The 15,164-nt window shown below is 39.0% G+C and overlaps 2 protein-coding genes and 1 pseudogene across 5 annotated transcripts; 1 reads left to right on the top strand and 2 right to left on the bottom strand.

Moving 5' to 3' along the window:
- Nucleotides 1-827: 827 nt before the first annotated feature.
- LOC116201237 lies at nucleotides 828-1,797 on the bottom strand (annotated as a pseudogene).
- Nucleotides 1,798-6,234: 4,437 nt separating this feature from the next.
- On the top strand, nucleotides 6,235-7,146 carry LOC116206269 (agamous-like MADS-box protein AGL29). Its single transcript, XM_031539098.1, has one exon. It carries the CDS (start codon nucleotides 6,235-6,237, stop codon nucleotides 7,144-7,146), a length of 912 nt encoding a protein of 303 aa, XP_031394958.1.
- An 808-nt stretch (nucleotides 7,147-7,954) lies between these two features.
- Nucleotides 7,955-12,851, bottom strand: LOC116201212 (probable methyltransferase PMT21). Of its 4 annotated transcripts, XM_031532361.1 has the most exons (9): nucleotides 12,694-12,837; nucleotides 11,835-12,563; nucleotides 11,125-11,412; nucleotides 10,893-11,041; nucleotides 10,603-10,798; nucleotides 10,186-10,396; nucleotides 8,954-9,629; nucleotides 8,742-8,819; nucleotides 7,955-8,602 (listed from the first exon to the last, which is right to left on the bottom strand). In XM_031532361.1, exons 3-9 carry the CDS (start codon nucleotides 11,383-11,385, stop codon nucleotides 8,380-8,382), a joined length of 1,794 nt encoding a protein of 597 aa, XP_031388221.1. In that variant the 5' UTR covers nucleotides 11,386-11,412; nucleotides 11,835-12,563; nucleotides 12,694-12,837; the 3' UTR covers nucleotides 7,955-8,379. The 4 variants fall into 4 exon arrangements, with proteins under 4 accessions (XP_031388221.1, XP_031388215.1, XP_031388229.1 ...); XM_031532355.1 differs by lacking the exon at nucleotides 11,835-12,563 and having other exon boundaries at nucleotides 12,694-12,850; XM_031532369.1 differs by lacking the exon at nucleotides 11,835-12,563 and having other exon boundaries at nucleotides 12,701-12,843.
- Between the last annotated feature and the right edge of the window lie 2,313 nt (nucleotides 12,852-15,164).

Here is a 15,164-nt window from a genome sequence, read left to right on the forward strand (position 1 = left end):
TAAATTGCACAAAAAGAAATAAGCTTTTCTAAAATTACAAAACACCCAAATAACAATAAAATGCCCGTTTGAGGGTCTAAACGATGGAATTCGCCTTAAATCTCGTCATTTCACAACCAAAGGTGTTGAGTTGTGCTCCTGAGGCCGTTTCCCTCGAAACATGGTTGTCAGAACCTGTTTTTCTTTAGGTATCAATTTGCCACGTCTTCTACCGCATTAGTATGAATGTTATATGCACGTCACGTTCGACTACTTATCATATAAGTATCCACATGCCTGTCATGATAACAGTTATCAAATGGTATGAGACTCACTACTCCATTTTCATTAATATCCGTATACTAATAATGGATACAGACAAAGGTGACGATCTATCCGGAGAAATAACATCCAGTTAAATCTCCTACGATCGTGAATAGTTTATAGATATTCTTACCAAATTACTTTATCACTCATATTTTTAACTCTTTAATAATAAAGTATTCAAAATATCTTAAGGATATTATTCTAATAAACATTGACAATATACGAATACTAGAATAAACTCTATTGCCATAATAGGAATTATCCAAATACATAAATCAGGCTCTAAGGTATATCCCTACCAGTTCTTGGCTCTGTCAGAGTAGTAGGATACGAAACTGACCAACAATCTTCGTGATTGGTGAAGAGTAGTCGGTTTTTCTCTCTATGCTTCAGCTCTAAATCTCGATCGGTTACCTCGAGTTCTGGTTCGATGAGTACCACAGCTTCTTCTCACAGATCAGTCTTCTCTCCTTATCGGAATTGTCTTCTGTCTTTTCTTTATGGCAGCTCCATCTCATGCCCTTGGCTATGATGGAGGCTGCATCAGCCAGAGAACTTGATTCCCACCGCTGGGCCGCAGGATCCGGTCCATTTCTAAAAGAACATACTTCATGTCGCACCTGTGAAGAGAAAGTAACTCAATCAAAATGATGAGGAATTGGGAAGGATTACATGGAAATTATGCATATATATAAATACATATAATATGTGTTGACCAATGCTCTTAATGGATCATAAATGAGATGGGTTACACACTTGTGGCTCTCTGCAGTGAAGAGACCATCAAGGTGAAGTAGGAAAAACATATATAAACAAGAAGCAGGAAAAGGCCTAAACCTGCATATATAAAAAGGGTGGCCTACGCGTGTGAGATGAGCAGGAAAAACAAACAAGAAGCAATTTCATGGAATGTTTCATATGTGCATGCATACAAATGTTAAAAGTATGCATAAACTCGATGTACTCTTACCAGTCGTGGTAAGTTCCAATTAGTCCTCGGTCATAAAAAACAGGAAGTGTCAGCATAAGAAGAAACCGCATTCATGACCCACAAAGGATCCTCAACCAGAGCTACAGCAAATCCTCCATAGACAGTGTTCATGTCCATCACGTTCCTTATCTTATCGGTCCCGATCGCAGGAAGCAACCTCTTAAAATACTTCACACGTGCCTTCCACTTGCTGTCATTGTCCTTCAAATCACTCACGCTGCCACATGAATATCTTAGATTCGTTCTGGAGCAGTATGGAGCCGGTCAGGCCACTTAGGAACCGACATTAGACCTGTTCTCTTATGCTTTGGGTTCGGGACAACCACGCAGGACTGTAGAGGAGTGTACCAAGCTGCATCTGGTTCGAGGCTATCGTCACATTTTGGTGGATAGGCATCGGGACCAGACAACTTATTGTAGCAGCTATTATCTAAAGATTTCTGCCAAACTGCAACATCATCTTTTTTGGCATACAACTTGAAGCATGTTTGGTTGCTTGTATATGGAGTGTGATAGGATTTTTAAAATCCTTAATCCATGTTTGATGATAATAGAATAAGAATTAATTTTAGGATTCATCAGGATATAATTATTCAGGAATTAATCCAAGCTAAAGGAAGGTTAAGAGCGGATTATGATAAAAAGACAGAGATGCCCTTATCCCTGAATAAGATTTACAAGAATTATCTTTAGAGATTTGTAAAAAGGAAGAGCCAGAAGAGGGGCAATGGGACTGGATGCCGACCACCACTACCCTGGTGAGGTCGCTGGCCACCTCACTTGGGGCGGTGGTTGCTTGACGTAAGCCCCCACTGCTAGTTTCACGGGGCGCAACGGAAGCGAAAAAGAACAGAAATTCAAAATTTCCTACCCGTGAAACTAATTCCAAGACCTACTAGAAGAATAAGAGTAAATAAAAGTGTACCTGGAATTTTAAAACTGTCGACCAAGCGTCCCACGCGTGACGCCTCTACCGGTATCCACATCGACTTTGTCGACGAGTCTTCAAGATCGGCGGTGCTAGCGACCAACACTCGAAAGAAACACTGATGCGACACCCGAAATTTATTAAACTGGTAGGATTAATTAAAGTTGAACAATTCAACTTTGATTTTTCCTACAATTATACACGTATACACTTATATGTATGTATATGCTTATGCATTCATATATATCACATATATATGCGTACTGTCACATATATATATATATAAGCATACATCCACACACACATACATAATACCTCACTGCCCCTAAGCAGCTAAGGGGGAGCAATTTAAAGTCCCACCGATGTGGGATTAAAATTAGATTGCTCCTCACATGACATGTGTCCATACACATGTCTATTAACATAAAAGCCATGTGTCATCATATTCATCGTGCATCAATTTGGTCCATTTAATCTAATAAATCGGGTCTAATTAATCGGTAGATTTAATCTTATTAAATATCCGATTAATCGGTCGCACCATAAATCATCTAATCTATATTAGGCGATTTTATTTGTTTCAAAATATCTCGTCAATTTAGTCGTAGTGTGTGACCCTGTAGGTTCCTAATTACGTTGACAGTAATATCGAAATCTCTATTTCAATATTACAAACAGTGAGCGGCATCTAGCAATGCATCACTGTTACTCAAGTAATCGGAAAGTCAATTTCTCGACGAACCTCGTGACCTATATTACCGTGTAATATAATCCATTGTCCTCTATATCTCTATTGAGCCCAAGGCATGGTCGATGACATCCTTGTATGGCTCAATATCTCTCTTTCTTGGTTGACCGGATAAGTCTATCAGAACAAATGAGCTCGATATCGTTATATTGACTCATTTGGGTATGCATACACTTTTAGACTTAACCACCAAGTGGCCATGAGATATCGCTCCCGTTTCGTAGGAGGGACAAATCCTATCTTGGTCACTCACATTCTTTTCCATGCTTTGTGGCATACCCAATAACTATCTTTATAACCAGCCTGTTACGGTGGCGTTTGACAGTATCAAAATATACGACATTACATGTAGGAATTCATGGTGACCTCAAGTCAAAGGACCATTACACTATAGTCACTTTGAGATATGCTAATGACAGTCACGTAACAACCCATGTAGCAATCTCATGGCGGATCAGTCCAATACACATTACTCTTAATGTATACATGTGGTGTGATTTGATATCTCCATATCCATGACCTGTGAGACTTGGTCATCAATTAACACCCACACTAGTCTAACCGTATTATCGTTGTCCTAATTAACGATAATAATTTGACTATGGACATTTAGGAATAATGTTCGGTAATTATAGGATCTCACAATCAAGTCACACTTGATGCCTATTGAACGTACTATTCCAAGGACATTATTGTGTAAAATCATATTTAGCGCAATTTACACAATAACAGATATGCCTCGTAATATAATGAAATAGATATCATATTACAGAACTGATTATAGATTGCCTATAGGGCATACACCAATTTCTAACACCCACCACCCCAGACAAGGTTGTGAGCGACCCTAGGTCAGTCGACGAGCTTGCTGGGGGCGATGGTGGCCGGCGCTTGGAAATTATTGACCCCATCCATTAAATCTTGTTCTTCTATTGATCCCTCTTTCTTTTTCTTTTTTAAATTTCAAAATAAGTTTTCAAAATTATTTTTAAAAAATGAGAACTATTAAAGTATGGGCATATTGGTTGTTTTTCTTTCTTATCTTAATCCTAAGTCTTGCAACGTGTTTATAAATATCTTAGGAATTTTAATTCCCATCCCATCATCGTGATAAACTCTATCCAATCCGCGCAACCAAACGTGGTCTATGTTTACTGAAATAACAATCTCAAATCTCATTTGACAATCCTAGAGAAGGTGGAAATTTTTGTGTAACCTTTTATGCATTCCCAGTAATTTAACCATACTCAAATCAAAGACCCTTATAAGGAGAAACGGAAGTGAAGGCCATCTCATTTGGTCTTAAAATATATATCAGTCGGTCACCGAAATATTTTTTTCTTTCTAATCATTTGAAAAAGTTCTAAGGGTAAAACTAAAAGTGTAGAGATAAGGTGCCATTAAATATTTATATTTATAAGTCGAACCATTTACCTTACCTTCGTATGTGAATACCATTTTTTTTTCTCATTTGAAAATTCTTTTTTCCAATTTTATCTCCTTACACCAAATTTTTTTTTAAAAAAAAATTTTGTGGACAGCAAAGTTAAATTTAATAGGCGAGGTGCATGTTTTCCACTCTTTACTAGTAGTATCTATATATAAAATAAAAAATTTGAAAAAGATTGAAAAAGGGTTGGGTATATAACATTCTCTTTTCAATATTTTTCTATTGCAAAATAATATAGCTAATTAACTATCATGGAATTATGAAGAAATTAAAAATAAGTTGGTAAATTTGGATTATATTTGGTCACCGACTTCCTGGTTCTCCATTGTTTTCTCTCCTTGGGCACTCTCGCATCTCACCATTTTAGTAATTAACTTATAAATGTATACCATTATATAAAGGAAAAAAAATTTGGTATCCAATAAGTTATTTTATACTTGGTTTTATCTAATTATTCTCGGTGTCTTTTAGAATATTAGGTGAAAGTAAAATAGGAAAATAAATGTACGCTAGAATTATAAAATCACTTAAAATTTGCACATACATCTCACATGTTCCACTCGCACCTCAACTCACTCCTATTCTCTCTCTGTTTTTTTTTTTTGCTGTGTAAAAATCTAATTATATTATTAATAAATTCAAGCATTGTCACAAGGGTAACCCTCAAACATACAAAGGGAGACAAGATTCAACCTAATGCCTAATTGACATAGATTGTGAGCATGAGGGTTAGATGATCGAGGGACCCATATATAACGCCAATCCGAGAAGTAAGAAAGCAGCTATCTAATGTCTATTAGAAAGTTCCTGAACCCATGGGACATTCCGGGAGTTCAAAATAGCATTAACGGGAACTAAAGCATCTCTTTCAATCCAAATCTCATATTCTTTCTCGGTCAGTCACTTCCTCTGTCTCAACTTGCTTATTTTTCTTTTCCTTTATATTTAAATTTTAAGTTTTACACTCAAAAGGAAAAATTCAGAAGAAACTTTTGTATTTTAAATTATATATTTTTTGAATTTCTAAAATCTCTATATGATATCGATTGAAAATTTGTATTCCATTGTGCGTAACGCTGGGCTAAAATCTAGTTCTGATTACTATAATTTTGTTTTAAGTAATAAAATCATTCCCAATCTCTATTAAAAAAGGATAAAAAATTCGACAATATAAAAAATGATTATAGTTTTTATATATTTTACAAAGATAATAATAAATAATAAATGGGCAGCAAAATAAACAATGGGAGAAATAGTGTCACATGTTATTGGAGAAAATATATGAACCTGCCAATTAATTTATCTTAAACTTTTTCACCAATCCAGTGATTGTTGATTCAATATGACATTCTGCGATTAACATTCGTAAAAGCTTAATGTTATACAATTTTGGAAAGACAGAACTATATTTCATAAAGTTGATGGGAAAAAAAGGAATTAACTTTTTTTTCTTCTTCCACTTGAATAGTATAGATAGAATGAAGTTGCATTTCAGAAAATATTAAATAAAATTGATATTTTTGGCGAAGAAATCTTTTTTTACATATAATTGGTTGTTACACTGCAGCCGATGTCTTTGGGGCATAAGTGATTATTCGTTGAAATTATGGGGCGTGTAATTGAAAACAGACGGAAATGAGAGGGCCGAAAAGGAAAAAGAAGGATTTCTATAAATAAATAAAGGGGAAGGGGGACAGAACAGGGGCTCCAACTGACTATCGACCACCCCATCTGATATTTTCTTTGTCTTGATCCAATTCCACGCGCTTCCTTCCGCCCCATTCCAGCGTGACAGCGACGCGGTTGCTGAGATGTCGGCGGCCGGAGATGGTGGCGGCCGGAGGCCCCCTACCGGAAAGAGAAAGAGGGAGTTGAAGAAGATCGAGGATAAGTTCGCGAGAGAGGTCACCTTCTCGAAGCGGCGAGGCGGCCTGTTTCGCAAGGCTAGCGAACTCTCCATGCTGTGCGGTGCGGAGATCGCAATTATTGCCTACTCCCCCCACGGCAACCCGTTCGCGTTCGGCAGCCCCTCCGCGGCCTCAGTCCTCGGCCGCTTTTGTGGGTCGGCCTGCTCTTCAGAGGACGCGGGTCCGGGTGCTGTTCCCATTGATCAGAAGCAATTGAGCGAGTACGGTAGACAGGACCGGGAGGCGCTCTCGAGGCTGGATGCGGCGAGGAAGCGGCAGGAGGCAATCCGCGACGGGAAGGCCTGGCGCTGGTGGGAGGAACCCCTTGGGGAGGACCTCGGAGCCGAAGAACTCGAGGACTACATCAAGAGTGTGGAGACTCTGATGGAGAAGGTCGACCAGAGACTGGAGGTGATGAGGGGCGCTGCTACTGCCCCCACGCCGTCGGAGGGTTCATGCGGCAGCACCGTCGTGGATCCTTGCTCGGACATGTTGGAGATGGGTAGGGCTACTGCTGCCCCCCCGGCTACTTCCCCTACGCCGTCCGAGGCTTCATGGAGCAGCACCGTTGTGGATCCTTGTTCGGGAATGTTGGAGATGGGTAGGGCTACTGCTGGCCCCCCGGCTGCTGAGATTTCGAGTGGAGACGGTGGCAATGTGGTCGTTGATCCTTCGTTGTTGGATATGATCGAGGGGGAGGGGCAGGGGGAGGAAGAACTGTTCGTTGGAGGAGAGTACGACTTTGAGTCACTGAGCAGTCTCTTGGAGTTGGATTATGATATTGGGTCTATGCCTTTATGGGATGTCGGGGATTGATTCTCGTCACGTGTCGACACAGCCGAAGCCGAAGCCGAAGCCGAAGCCGGATTTTTTTTTGTTTGAGGAAAGTAATTAGAAAACCTCTAGCTAGATGTGCATTCGTTCGGTTGATGATTCTTTTGACTGATGTTTCCCAAATCATTCACTGATGATTAATGTTTGTCGTAATTTCGGATGATTCTTTGTCTAGCGAATACCGTATCGAAGTATGTCTGTAAGTTGATGATCGGTTTCCATCGGTTACCAGTTCAAGCAGTTGTAATAGTTCAAATAAGATCGAGTTGTCTTTTGTTGTTTCCATTCTGTGTTTTGTATTTCCTCTTTCTTACTTCTATAAGCATTGATGAAAGATCGGTGTTTTTCCAAATATGGGTAATAGAAAGATTGGCGTTTGACTTCAGAAATAATCTTAAACAATCGACATAATCCACAACAACAAAAAAGATACAAGCAAGCAATTTATCAGAACACTCTAGTTTTTTTTTTTTTTTTGATAAATTCCGTATTCGAAAATTCAATTAGGTTCCGACTAATTCAATTGAACATGATCGGCCAAGCTAGCCAAGTAAATAACTTTCCAAAATTACAGTATCCCAAGATTGAAAATAGATCGAATTTTCGAAGTGGATTTCACATCTCATTTCCAATAATAGTCTCCATAATATACATACATAGTGGATGACAACAAAAGTGTGAACTTTTTATGATTATCATGGACAACATCATTCCCTTTGAAAGGGAAGAAGTACATATTTTAAAGTTCTATGATTCATTGAATGAATCATAGAACTTTAAAATATATGAATGAAAAGAATCACAATTTCGATTTATATATGAACTGAGATAGCACCGATTCGACATGGCTCGAACTCTACACTTTACTGAACAATAGAGACTATCTTACAGTTCAGATTCTTACCAACACGTCTTGAAGCAGGAACTCATGAATTAGGGGGGAAATCAACCCCAGATGAAAAAAAGAAAAACAACAAAAGAAACTAAAGCACCTTCATGCCTCTAAATGAACATTATCTATGTATCTATGGTATAAGGGCTCTATAGATCAACGAGAATGGCATTATGCTCCTCTGACTATACTTCAATTGATGAATTTGAATGTGGTTCTTGGCTCTGTCTGAGTAGTAGGATACAGTACTGATCATCAATCTTCGGGATTGGTGAAGAATAGCCGGTTTTTCTCTTAATGCTTCAAATCTGAATCTTGATCGGTTACCTCGAGTTTTGGTTCGATGAGTACCACAGCTTCTTCTCACAGATCAGTATTCTCTCCTTTTCAGAATTGTCTTCTGTCTTTTCTTTATGGCAGCTCCATCTCATGCCCTTGGCTATGATGGAGGCTGCATCAGCCAGCGAACTTGATTCCCGGATGATGGCATAACCGCTGGGCCGCAGGATCCGGTCCATTTCTAAAAGAACATACCTCATGTCGCACCTGTGCTCAGAGAAAGTAACTCAATCAAAATGATGAGGAATTTGGGAAGGATTACATGGAAAATATGCATATATATAAATACATATAATATGTATTGGCCAATGCGCTTAATGGATCAGAACTGAGATGGTTTACACACCTGTGGCTCTCTGCAGTGAAGAGACCATCAAGGTGAAGTAGATCGTATGTCCGGGGATATGTTGAAAAGGCCTCACACCTGCATATATAAAAAGGGTGGCATACGCATGTGAGATGAGCAGGAAAAACAAACAAGAAGCAATTTCATGGAATGTTTCATATGTGCATGCATACAAATGTTAAAAAGTACGCATAAATTTGAGGTAATCTTACCAGTCGTGGTAAGTTCCAATTAGTCCTCGGTCATAAATAACAGGAAGTGTGTTAGCAGCATAAGATGAAACCACATTCATGACCCACAGAGGATCCTCAATCAGAGCTGCAGCAAATCCTCCATAGACAGTGTTCATGTCCATCACGTTCCTTATCTTATCGGTCCCGATCGCAGGAAGCAACTTCTTATAATACTTCATACCTGCCTTCCACTTGCTGTCATCATGCTTCAAAGCACTCGTGCTCCCACCATGAATATCTGAGATTCGTTCTGGAGCAGTATGGAGCCGGTCAGGCCACTTAGGAACTGACATTAGACCTGTTCCCTTATGCTTTGGGTTCGGGACAACCACGCAGGACCGTAGAGGAGTGTACCAAGCTGCATCTGGTTCGAGGCTATCATCACATTTTGGTGGATAGGCATCGGGATCAGACAGCTTATTGTAGCAGCTATTATCTGAAGATTTCTGCCAAACTGCAATATCATCTTTTTTGGCATACAACTTGAAGCACATCGAGGAAAGCAGCGCCTGCAGCTTCTCGTAATCTGTTTTCTGCTCTTCTATAGTGGTGTTCCATCCCCTCCAGCGATTCTCATAGTTGACCGGTGGTCCAGAAAGGACCCAGAATCCTCCTGGGCGTAGGATCCGGTGTACCTCTAGGAGGTAAATTCCACCTGACATAAAGCATCAAATAATCGGTTAAAAGAAGATAGGCTGATTGGACCCTGTCTAGGCCTAACCAGTCTTAACAAAAAGTAAATGTTCTGATGCTGTAATTCCGAATTCGCCTCATCACAAAATGTAGCTTAAAGAAGCATAAAAAATAGTGCAAAATAAGTTGTAAACTTCTCTTGCAAATGAAAACTCAAGCACTACAAAGGAAGCTTCTGTATTTGGTTCTGGAAAATTATCAAATTTTTCCGTTTTCTTTTATTCGAAAAAAATATATGTATCTTAAGGTGAACTCCTGCCTTTGTACTTCAGAAAAATTAAACATAGATGCTTCTTTAATTGACCCAGAAAATAGAAAGCTAGAACCCTTTATCCAAACAGTAAAAAGAGTAGACATGCTTAGTTGGCAAAGCACAGATCTCGCAGTCACATGATTTTTGGAGTTCGTGATCCATGCTAACTTCCCCAAAAAGGTATATTGGAGAGCTCTCACGCCATACGAAGAAATCAAGATTTTAATAAGGGAATTGCAATATTCATCAAAAAATTGAATCGTACCGAATTCTGTCCATGGGATAAGGCATCTTGAGCAATGGGCCATATCAAAGGAGTGTGAAGGAAAAGGTAGACGCTGAGTAGATATGATGCCAAGTATTGCTGGTATTCCCCGCTCCAATGCAAATTGGACTTGAGCTTCATGATTGTCTCGTGGGGCAAGAGAGACCGTCAGAATACCACGATCTAATAGATCACCTCCCCAGCTAGCAACCTTCAAATAATACAATTCATATAAATTACAATACGGGACCTATGAAATAGAAACTACAGGACCAACTGTTTTCTGCTAAACTTGTAAGAACAAATCACTAAGAGCAGAGAAAATGGTACAACAATAATGGAGCACAAGCCCGCCCATAAAGTCAGAAATCAGTTACCATGTCTCACATATTTACTTGCAAGGAGAAATAAACGTACCCCACAACCAGTGTCAATGGCAGTTCGAATGGTGCCATCTTTCATCTCCGGGATCATATCTTGCATCAGATCCACATAGGCACTGACTCCTCTAGGGAACATAGTACCCCCACCCGGAAAAAGGAACTTCTCCCCCTGTTTCCTCAACCAGTTCTGATTGGATTTCTGCTTGTTGATCCAATCATATGGCACGTTTCTGCAATCGTACCCCAAGCAAGGTTTCACTATTGAAATGATGTCCAAAATTCCCTCCGCTGAAAATTAAAAAGATAAGTAAAGAATTGAAGTACCTGTACCGACATTCATCTCTGCTCTTTGGCCATCTAATTGGTGGCTTGTACCCATCAGGTGGTGGAATCAAGCATTCCTTCCTGTCAAAAACCGGAGGGCAGTGACGCTCCATGAAAGTAAGTCGATGAGTACCATACTTCTTCCACCTCTGCATTGTTAAATGAAATCGTGCACAAATTATGAGCAGATCACCAAATTGTACATTATGCAGTATGGGAATTCCTAAATTACCCTTGGATCCGTGCATGGAGTGTAATCTTGGTACTCAATGCTGCACTCGGGAAAGGAAATGGATTTCATCTTGAGAGGAGCAGATCCTGATTCCTTAGTGACATCCCTGACTTCCACGGGATAAAATCTGCTCGTCTGGGAGCAGAAAATCTTCCCGAGATAAAATGATAAACCACAGAAAACAAAGAAGAGAATCATCGTGGAAATATTCTTCTGGCCTCTATCTGGGAGGGACCCCGGCTTCCCATCCTTGTGCCTCATGGTCCCAGTCCCAGGTCTTCAAATCACCTGAAACAAATGTGAGATGTATTATAATACAACAGAAGCAAACAAGGATGTATTTGATGATGCTACTAGTTCACCTTGATCAATCAAATATAGAACAGCAGCATAGAAACCAAAGAGAACATGTTTCTTTAAACCAGCATCTTCTCATGTGCTAGATATAGTTTAAGCTCACTGTCTTCCCAGATCTGGATAAAGTAACTTAAATGATCTTTCGAAAGTTCACAAGATCAAACTCCTGAAACCAACTCGTGGGCAGAATTATTGCATAATATGTGCAGTACAATCACTGTCCAAGAGATCAAGCCATGGGAGCACATGTAGTGCAGTCAGGTAAACAGTAGCATGAATTGATGCATTAACGACAGCCTTTTGATAATTTCTTGACTCCCCATGTGAATGACACGGACAGGCAGTGAACATACCAGCACAACAAAGATCATAAATGCATGGGGAATTAATCAAGACCCCAGCGAGCCAACCAAAGACACTGTGAGAACTCGCCGAGATCTCGGAGAAGCAACTACCCCGGCAAAGTATCACTCTCCCAATTCCACTTTGCCTTTATACTACCCACATGAGATTGGGCCCTATAGGGATATCAGAATTGGAAACCCGAAAGAAAGAGGAGATGGGCATAGCGAAGATCGCCATGAAGTGGTCCTCACTCGCAGCACCACCACTTCTCTTTCCTCCCTTCCCTACTAAGTCTAAAAAGGCAGAAAAAGGGGAAATGGCAAATGGATCTTTTCGCACCAAACAAAGTAAAGCCAAAGGAGTGGAAACCAAAGTGGGAGGCGTATTATCAGTTGCTTGAAACTCAAGGAAACTTTTTAGCCAATCAATCATTAACAGTCACTGTTGAAAAAATCACAATCAGCTGTTTTTCGCCCTCCTGGTATCATCAGTTGCAGAATTGACGCCAACAGAGACCGATTTCATTCAATCAAGGACATGGCCGAAGATCGCACAGCTCCACTGCATGGTAAGTTGCCGATTTTGAACCCGTGAGCAAAGAAGAACTAAAAACAAGAATGGTTCTTGAGGACCCTTTTGGCTAGTCTGTCCATTTTCGGGATCTTTTTATCCGGGGAGCTGCCATTGATTGAGATTGATCGTGCAAGAAATGGGACATGTTTCACGGGGAATTAGATCTGAGGATGAGATAGTTAATGGAATGAAGAGGGTAGAAGTCAATGAGGAAAATGGCGCGAGAAAGAACTTCAAGAGATACGGATGCCCAGAACAGAGCGAGAGAGGAGAGGGAGTGAGAGAGGGACGTACCTCGTACCTTGTAGGCAAACACTTCGGGCTCTCCTCTGAAACCAAGAACTCAAATCAGAGCTGAGAAGAAGAAGAAGAAGAAGAAGATGGGAGAAGTGGCAAGCTCTGATTCATATATATCTGTGAAGGATGCAGAAGCTTATATACACACACACACACACATATATATATACTATATGTATGCAAAGGCTGTTACCTTGCCTTTTGCCTCGTTGTCTCTCCACCCTCTCTCTCTATCTCTGTTTTCGCTTTCCTCTTTCAGCATCATCTTCTCACTCTACATTGTCGTTTCCATATTTTATTCTTTTCTTTTATCTTTTTCTTTCCCACTTATTCCTTTTTTAATTTTCTGTGAGTAATTCATATCTCTCTCCCCTCTCCCTTTTTTTGGTAAAAAAAAAAAGCTGGAAATTCGAGTTCACTCGATCAAGAATCGTATTGGTTCCAATAATAAATAAGTCCCTTTCGGTATCTAATTTTGATTGGTCGAAAACGAATTACAAGGACCAAGAAAGCATGACTTTTGATACCCGTCACTTCAGTGACAGATTTCGCAAATTAATTCATATCGATTCAAAATAATTTTTTCTAATCCATTCAGTTTCACCATATAGTATCTAACCGTTGCACTATGTGTTTCGAGTTGCTTCCACATGAACAAGTCTATCTTGGTGAGACAAATCATGAATTCGGGTACTCGATGCGGTCTTTTCTTTTCTTTTCTTTTCTTTTTACATAATATTTGTCAAGATAATTCATCACTGAATAACTTGTAATATCTTTTTTTTTCTCTATCTAATTTGCGAAAAGAATTATAAAAATGATGAATATTATTTTTTTTCTCGATAAGCAATGCTGCGGATTGAATGTCAATGAAAAACCAGGTATGAGATCCTCACCAGAAATTACTGGATCAGGATACCGAAGGGAACCCAAGGCAAACCGCAAATGAATGACCAGACAAAAACACACATGAAATGTAAGCTCTCAAACAAAGATAGTCAACCAACCAATGCCTAAACCAAAACTTCTGGCCAACAACAAGATATCCTCCATGACAATAATAAGGGAGTATCTTCCGATCTATTGAACGTACTCATTTCTAGACATCTAAAAACAAATTTCAGGACCCGTTAAGAATTGATGTCCCACATTTAAAAAAAATAAAATTAAATAAAGCACAATTCTATAAGATGGTAAGCTATAGAAACCATTATATTGGCTTGAACTTTCAAATGGACATGGTTCACGTGGATCCTCACTAATGTAGGCCTAATTAAAAACTTAACATAATTTTAGAGCGGATTACACATTCATAGGAATCTACGTCACACCAAATCCAATTTCTTTCATCATCATCATAACTATAAGTTTGCTTCTCGAAAATTATCAAACAAAGGGATATAGAGAGCGAAGAGGACTGAGGTGGAGGTAGGGACGGAAGCAGGATTTAGATCGAAGGGGACAAGATTCTTGAAAAGACAATAAGAACATAAACTTTCTAATTAAGGGGGACAAAGGCAGTAATTTCATGAAAATTTGAAAGACGATATACAAATTCTTTTTAGAATATCGAAATTTTAGGGCGACACCCTCGATCCATCCCTTGGTGGAGGAACTTTCTCGGCTCCAGAAATCCATGTAGTAAGGTAAAGAGAAGTGAGCGAGATCCATTCCGCACATCAATTTACCATTCATTTGATTTTTGGTCTGGGGTCCACGCGCTTGGATCTTGTCGGTGGGCTTCTTAATTATTTCCAATTTGCTCTTGCCACGTAGAAAAGAAAAGATATATGGGCCCGGTGGCCTTGAATTTCCTCAGTAAACCACACGCTACAAATTAATCCGATACTACACTCCTCCTCCAAACTAATGTGTTGGATTTCTACTAAAATGGACATGAAAGAATTACTGTTTTTATAATTTCATTTTGTTATAAACATTTTGTATAGATTTAGAAGGCATTTCTTCTATGATTTTCTACCCAAAAGAAATTAATATTTTTAGGAAATTATTAAGAAATATGTTCTTTTATTTGTTCCTAGTTAAGCCGTTTGGAAAAACTGGTGTCCCATAAATAAATTATTTATTAGGTCTACAAATATCTAATACAAGAAAGAACAGCGATTTATTTCATCAAAGTGCTAAGGATTTCTATGATCTATCTTCTTTAGTGGGCCATACCAAGATGTTGCTCGCTGCGATTCACTCAAATTTCTTTACATAAAGGTTGTGTGTATGAAGCGTCTTATTATTCTAAATATACATCATATACCTATTTTAGCATTTTTAATATATAAATAGGAATATTATAACATTTGAAATTGTTTTGTTTGTTGAATCTCCAATCATTGTCCAGATTACCGTGGCTAAACCCAAGTAGAATTAATTATTTTACTTTATTTTTGCCACAATCAATGATTTTAATTAATGATTTTATTAGAACACCGATATTTATTTATTTATTCAAA

Source organism: Punica granatum, chromosome 1 (genome assembly GCF_007655135.1).
Source record: "Punica granatum isolate Tunisia-2019 chromosome 1, ASM765513v2, whole genome shotgun sequence".
Taxonomy (NCBI): Eukaryota; Viridiplantae; Streptophyta; class Magnoliopsida; order Myrtales; family Lythraceae; genus Punica; species Punica granatum.

Coding starts and splice junctions, on each gene's coding strand:
- LOC116201212 (XM_031532355.1), bottom strand. CDS start 11,385: ATGAGGCACAAGGATGGGAAGCCGGGGTCCCTCCCAGATAGAGGCCAG. Junction 10,397..10,602: donor CCATTGACACTGGTTGTGGG/GTACGTTTATTT, acceptor TATTATTTGAAG/GTTGCTAGCTGGGGAGGTGA. Junction 8,603..8,741: donor TTCACTGCAGAGAGCCACAG/GTGTGTAAACCA, acceptor CTCTGAGCACAG/GTGCGACATGAGGTATGTTC.
- LOC116206269 (XM_031539098.1), top strand. CDS start 6,235: ATGTCGGCGGCCGGAGATGGTGGCGGCCGGAGGCCCCCTACCGGAAAG.